The sequence below is a fragment of the Saccostrea echinata genome, unplaced genomic scaffold (assembly GCF_033153115.1).
Source record: "Saccostrea echinata isolate AGI-Se365-2 ecotype Australia unplaced genomic scaffold, CSIRO_AGI_Sech_v1 ptg000008l, whole genome shotgun sequence".
In the NCBI taxonomy this organism is placed as follows: domain Eukaryota; kingdom Metazoa; phylum Mollusca; class Bivalvia; order Ostreida; family Ostreidae; genus Saccostrea; species Saccostrea echinata.
Window position 1 is genome coordinate 7,499,868 of NW_026889757.1, and position 6,914 is coordinate 7,506,781.

At 30.4% G+C, this 6,914-nt stretch overlaps 1 protein-coding gene across 14 annotated transcripts in view; it reads left to right on the forward strand.

Moving 5' to 3' along the window:
• The window catches only part of LOC133181009 (basic salivary proline-rich protein 2-like), a 40,052-nt gene extending 33,138 nt beyond the window's left edge, over positions 1-6,914 (forward strand). For 2 of the 14 annotated variants that reach the window (XM_061315517.1, XM_061315519.1), the window contains 12 exons: positions 686-731; positions 994-1,035; positions 1,419-1,475; positions 1,852-1,914; positions 2,308-2,340; positions 2,647-2,703; positions 2,911-2,967; positions 3,482-3,571; positions 4,034-4,077; positions 4,176-4,253; positions 4,460-4,606; positions 5,088-6,908. In XM_061315517.1, coding sequence (XP_061171501.1) covers positions 686-731; positions 994-1,035; positions 1,419-1,475; positions 1,852-1,914; positions 2,308-2,340; positions 2,647-2,703; positions 2,911-2,967; positions 3,482-3,571; positions 4,034-4,077; positions 4,176-4,253; positions 4,460-4,606; positions 5,088-5,198 — 825 coding nt within the window. In that variant the 3' untranslated portion in view covers positions 5,199-6,908. Of the gene's footprint in view, positions 1-685; positions 732-993; positions 1,036-1,418; positions 1,476-1,851; positions 1,915-2,307; positions 2,341-2,646; positions 2,704-2,910; positions 2,968-3,481; positions 3,572-4,033; positions 4,078-4,175; positions 4,254-4,459; positions 4,607-5,087 lie in introns of all 14 variants that reach the window. The other 12 variants (XM_061315530.1, XM_061315518.1, XM_061315521.1 and 9 more) reach the window with 12 other exon arrangements.

Sequence of the window (6,914 nt, forward strand, 5' to 3'; positions counted from 1 at the left end):
GTGATCAACAGTATTCATGCCTGTAGTTGGTACCATAACTAGTCATAATAAGAAATAATTTAATTTTGTTTGTATTCTAGCCTCTGATTGGTTAATATCCAAAAAGGAACACAAATTATTTCTGTATAACCTGGTTTGGTATGGGGACACACCCCCCTGACAACCAGCTGGAACAATATCCTCTCATTTCCAGTCCGTGGGATTCAGGGAAAATTCCATATTTAATAGATGTACCTTTAACTTCAAACAATAATTCGATCTTACCACATGTAAATAAACAACAAGGCTGCTAGGCCTGTGTATCAGTTTTTACCTCCCCTCGCTTCTCATCACTTCTGTTACTTCCGTTACTATGGTTGTATTATTGAGCAGCAAATTTGAACTAAGAAAAAGCAAGGAAAATTTACACCCATAGTTATTTAATGATTTTAAAATTAAATTATAAGGAATGACTCTAATTCTTGGCCAAATTATTCGAGTATAACCTGGTTTGGGTCAGTTTACGCTGTTTTATAATCCGCTTCGCGGATTATAAAGCGTAAACTGACCCAAACCAGGTTATACTCGAGTAATTTGGCCAAGAATTAGAGTCATTCCTAAAATACATGAAGAGCCATCGTATATCAATCATCGTATTCTCAATTGATTATGTTTCGTCTCATTTTCAATTATGTTTTTCTGAAAGGCCCAGGAAAGTGATGATGAAGAAGATTACGAAAAACCTGATCCAGGTAATCAAAAAATAAAACTTAACGCATTTAATTATTAAGTGCACAAAAGATGAATCAGTGTCTGCAAATATTTCAATCTTATTTAAAAAAAAAAAAAAAAGCACTTTTCAAACGTACAGTATTGCTGTCGTAAACTTAGACGTGCATTTGAAAACTAAAGCTTATACATTCCTCTCTTTCATAAGTTTTTGATACATCATCCTTAAAAACGTGGATACCTTTATTTTTCATTTAAATTTCAATTTTCTTGGGTTTTTTTCAGCCGAGATACCACCAATTGAAAGGTTACCCCCAGCACCAAGAGGTACTCGTTACATGTAACTGCACAGAAAACGTTTCCTTGTGTAATTCAATATATGCTTATTTGTGCATCAATACTGCTTGTTGAAGGCACTTAAATAATACATGTACTTGTATTAAGTAGGCAAATGTGAAAAAATATGGATTAGAAAAAAATGAGCATGTTTCTTTTGGATTGTAAGTGTTCTTTGACAACATTTATGTGTTGTTAGATGAAGATATGTATAACCGATTGCAGGAGGGATTTGCTTGAAATATGGTTATTGATTATGCATGGCTTTAAGAATTATGTTGTTTGATTAAGACTGCTTTTGTATATTATTCAATGTTAGGTAATTACCTATATATCCACTGTATTGTATTTTGTAAAGTTATTTAAACTTTCAGAACCTAAAGGTGGATTAAAATCGAAAGGGGTTCCTGTGTTTCCACCTCAAACAACTGGTAATAAATGTTTTAAAAGAAATCTCTATCTTTTTAAATGTAAAGTCTTTAATTTCTTGTATTGCACATTGCTCAAAAATATCTTTTAACGAAATATGTGTTTTCTTAAGTTTACCAGTTTTAATTGCATCTCAATTCTTTAATAATAGTTAATCTAATTTTTTTTAGTTTGCATTTTTTTGTTTTCTTTCCAAGAAAGCTTTGATATAATTTAGCATTTATATTTTATATTAAATGTGTTTAAAATGTGCACAATGTTGTTATCTAACACGTTGAACAATTCTTATTCTTATCTCACTGCATCATAAAAGGCATGTAGGATACGTATGAATATATGCATGTCTGAATCTGCCTATGACATCTTGGATATTTGTAGAATCTGGCAAAAAGCTTCCAGCAGGAGCAGTTCCTGTAATAGGTGTTAGGCCTGACTTTGCTGGTGTGTACAATAATAGCTTTGTTATATGATGTTCTCTTTATCACAATGCTTGTGTGTTTGTGAATGTACATGAAGGAACATTAATGTCAGTGAGTCGCTGCTTATCTCTTATATAGTTCAGTTCACCTTATATACACTAATATAGAAACTAATTTTATTGTATATGTGCTTGTTGATTGCAAAATGTATATACTAAAGAAAAAAAGGTCACAAAACTTATGTTTTAACACAATACTGTATACAGGGAAATTTATCTCCCGTTTTATTTTCGCACTGGTCTTCATTGGGCGAATTCAAAACGGGTAGAATTCAGCTGAAACAACATTGTTCGTCGTTACATACATTTGTAAATAACCCTGTATACGGTAATTCAAAATCAAACACTTTTTACAGCAGACTCACCTAACACAAAGCACTCATCGAGAGGTAAGATTTCAATTTGAAATCTATCTGCTTCTTTTTTCAACTTATTTATTTGTTAGTTTGGCTATAAAAAATCAGTTTCTTTTCAAAGACAAAGAAAGTATTGGTATATTAGACCTTTCTTATAACTTGATGAGTGTATATATCTGTATATATCATGATAAAACAATATAATTTAATGTCATAAAATATATTTATATGTATAAATGAAAAAAGAGAGTTTAAACTGGCATTTATCATTGTTCTAAAAATTATCGCCGAAGAAAAGAAGGCTAAGATTCGAGATAATTGTGGATTTACAATTTACAGATGAAAGTGCCCCTCCACCTGTTCCATCGTCACAAGGCCGTCACAGGGGTTCTCAAGGTAAACCTTGCTTGAATGTAAATAACTGAACTCAGTCATGTATAACGGTCATAACATCAGTATACATATATGTTTACCTACTGATATACATGTATTTTCTCCCCTCATGCAAGTGGAATTTGTGTCTTGAAATCTGTTCTTTTACAGTTACAACGAAGCTGTTTAGTTACTGCTTAAATTTGATTTCAATAATTGTTATTTTATTAGACGAAAACACACCACCTCCTGTGCCAACATCAAAGACCCCACACAAAGCCACTCCAAGTAAGTTAACATAATGTTCATTGTTTGTGAATGAGTATTAAATTGCTCTCGGTATTATTCAACTGCATGTACTCTTTCAGCATATGAAATATGTTTAATGCCTGCATGCAAGATATTTTCAGTTAGTTATTTTTACGATATATATGCACATATTTGTCAGGTGCGTGGTCAAATTTCTTGCCAAGCTTAACATGACATTTATGGGTATTCAACTATTTTAACTTGGTATTTTTTTTTTTAAAAAAAGTCGATTTTTTTTATCGAGCAGAACATTTAAATTTGAATACTAGTAGCTTGTTTTAGAGTTATAGAAATTGCAAAGCAAAACTGAGAATCCCACAATTGTGTATGATGTGTGATACCTGCCCGGCTGATCATATCTCTGTCTGTGTCTGATCTGTAATCATCTTAAGCTTGAAATCATCAAAACTCAAAAACTTCATTATTCTCTTTGTTTTCTATGTATGTTTATAATGTTCGAATGCATGTATATGTTAGCATGCTCTTTCTGTAGTCAACGAGGGCAGGTCATTACCCCCACCTCCCAAAGATCATAGAGGGACAAATGGTGTACCCAATAGCACAAACAAAAGGCAGGGAAGAGGTGAGGGATATTGTTACACATATTCTAGAAATAAGATGTTCTTGAAATGAAATTTTTCAGTTTCCCTAAAGGTCTTGCCATTTATGACTCATATTTTGCGTCTGACATATTAGAAATTTTTGTGTTTATCCATGGCATGTTTTTAAACGGGAACATTTGCTGTATCTTTAATTTTAGTCTATGTAGAAGACATTTTTGTAGAATATATAAAATAATTATCTTAATAAATTATGTAATGTACTTAACGTTGATAGCTTTACAGATCCGTTTAATTTATTAAATACAACTTTTAGGATATATCATATCTCTACTTTATGATAATTTTTTTTTCCAGATTTTATAGAAAATGACTTACATAAACGATATTGACGTTAATTTCTCATTATCATAGACATACTTTGAATTCTAATGTTTTTTGTAGTTTCAGTTGATCAAGAAATTCAAAACTTATCACTATTGTAGGTTCTGTTATTGATCGAAAACCTCCACCAATTCCTGGTGAGGAGGTAAGATTTTTTTTTCTTCTCAAGTTGAGTTATCTTTCTTGACTCGGAATACATGTTTTATAGTTCATTGGAAGTAATGATTTGATTTTTACTTTCAGGATGACATTTCTCAGCAGGATTGGTACCAAAATGTAAATAGAGCAGAGGCAGATGAAGTACTGAAGAATTTTGGAAAGGTGATTATGTCTAATGATGTTCCACTTCTGTTAAATCTTAATGTCTTAATGTAAATTTAAAAGGCAGATGTGAGAACGGTATACTCTTAGTTGTGAAAGAGGTAAAATAAAAGCAAATAAATCCTTTAGGAGAAAGAACCTCATTTAAAAAAATGTTCAAAGTCATTTGATAAACGTGATTATTCATATTGATTGTTTTTTTCTAGAATGGAACATTTTTAATAAGACCCAGTACAAAAGCGGGACAGCCATACACATTACAAATCTACAATGACGGTAAGGTGTATAACCTTCCAATACGTCAAAGGTCAGATTCAACCTTTGCTTTGGGGAGAGAAAAGAGAGCAGAAGAGGTAAATAAATTCTAAATGTTTGTTTGTGTACTATATATACATGTACAGGTTTTCATATTGCAAAAGTTATATGCATGTTATTACTTCCTTTAAAAAAATTAAAGAAATGAAGTATGAATTCAATAGGACTGAAGATTTAATGCAATTGCAAAAGTTGAGAGACACCTTTTTAACGCAAAGCTTATATAAATGGTAAATCTTTGTTCAAAACAATATAAAAGTGGAATTTTCGTAGTCACAGTACATGCAAGAAGTTTACAAATTTTAATGTTAGGTTAAAACAAAAGAGCTTGAGATTTTCAACAAAGCTGATTTTATAATAGATTAGATTAAAACATTGTCAAATACGTACGCTTTTCTAGTTCACTGTAGAAAAAATAACATGCTTCACCTAAATCAGATTACATATGAAGCACTGGCTTAAAATGAATTTGTTAATTATCCACAGAAATGTTGATTTATTTTTACATATATTTTTCAGACATTCAAAACAGTGTTGGATTTGGTGGACTTTTTCAGAAAACACACATTAATTTTGGCTGCTGGTGGATCTGGCCAAACAAGACTTAAGCATAGCTGCCCAAGAATTTAGAAAATTTTATGCCAGAGTACTTGATATATTTATTTACCTTTAATCAGCATACATGTTCACAGGCAAATATTTTGTTTTCAAACTTGTCTTGAACAAAATTGTATACATTAGGCATCAACGTAAACATGTGTGAGGATAAGTGTGAGAGAGAAAACTAAGACTGTGATGCATTGTTCAATTTAGATATGTCTTAATTTATTCTGGAATAGTCCAACTAAATTGGATTATTTCAAGGACCAATTCCATTTTGTACACAGTGTTTTAAGTGTTCTCTGTGAGAAAACGTTTGAAAACAAACTTGATGTACTCTTTCATTTACAGATAATGTAAAAAATATCCTTATTTTTTGTTATAAAATTTATGTAAAGGCAGTCTATGTTGATTTAATCTATAGTGGTAGAAAAAAAAGTATTGAGTGTGAGTGTTTGTATTTTGTTTTATGCTTAAGTGCTGAAAACGTTTTAAGTCTATAAAATGAGGATGTAAAATTGTTGCATTTAATGCTATCATTGTTGTGCTTGTAATATATAAACAAAAAAATGAGTTGAAGGGATGATCTGTGATTCAAGAGTTTGCAGGTGTTTAGGGTCCTTCAGCATGTAACAGGATAAATGATAATAAATAATAATGGATTTTTTTTTTCAAAATGCTTTCCCTCCAGCAGTTTTGCTTGCTCTCATTCAATTTGAACTAAATGAAAAACTACTTGAAAATATATAATTCTGGTTATTTTTTTTCTCATTGTTTTAAGGGTGTTGCTGCTGCTTCTGAAAATGCTATTGTAAAACTCCTGTATTTCATGATGCAACTCTTCGTAATTTTTTCCAAATGATTTCCAAGTGGACTATATTAGGTTACATAATTTTTAGTTTCAGTCAATTCTGTCGCTTTTTTTAACCTCAAAATAGAATCAAATACTGAAATATTTTAAAATGTTAATTTTTTCTTCAGTTTTTGTCTGATTTGATATAAATAAATGAACACTTGATCAAAGCACACACATCCCTTTCTAGACTATACTGGATTGAGCAGTATCTTATGTTACTTCCTTTGGAAATAATACAATTTTATTTTCTGAATTGTCCCAAACTCTGCATAAATGTATGTATCAGCATGTTTTATTATTTTATATACTTCTTTTTAATTTTCATGAAAGGTTTAGCTTTTAATAAATGAAAAATAGAAAATATCCTGAAATGTAAGGTATGATTAAGAATAATTACTTTGGCATGAAGGATTTTTTTGTTCGTTTCAAAGGAAGTGCTTGATGCTCTTGAAGTAAGAACAACAGTAAAATTGATTTAATACTAAAAAACTAGTATTCTTTTAAGTCCAAAACCAGAAAGACGTTGTAATTTTAAATACTTTTATTAATGATAAATTTTAGTTCTATTATCTTGTAATACAATAATTTTATTTTTTTTTACTTGTTTCAAAATATGATGTTTAATGAAGCCCTGCATGGGCAAACTTGTTAGATGTTCAGATAGCTCTGTAAAAACTTAAGAAATGACCAACACAAATATTTCTTACAGTTTATATGCTGATATTTTTGCATGCATACACACAAGTCCTTTGTTAACAGATTTTGATGTGTTTTCAATATTTGTCTAGATTTTTTGATGATATTTTATTGACTTTTGAGTCATTGTCTCTGCATTAAATATGCCTGATAATCATTAATATATATGAATATATTAAACAATAAAAAATACA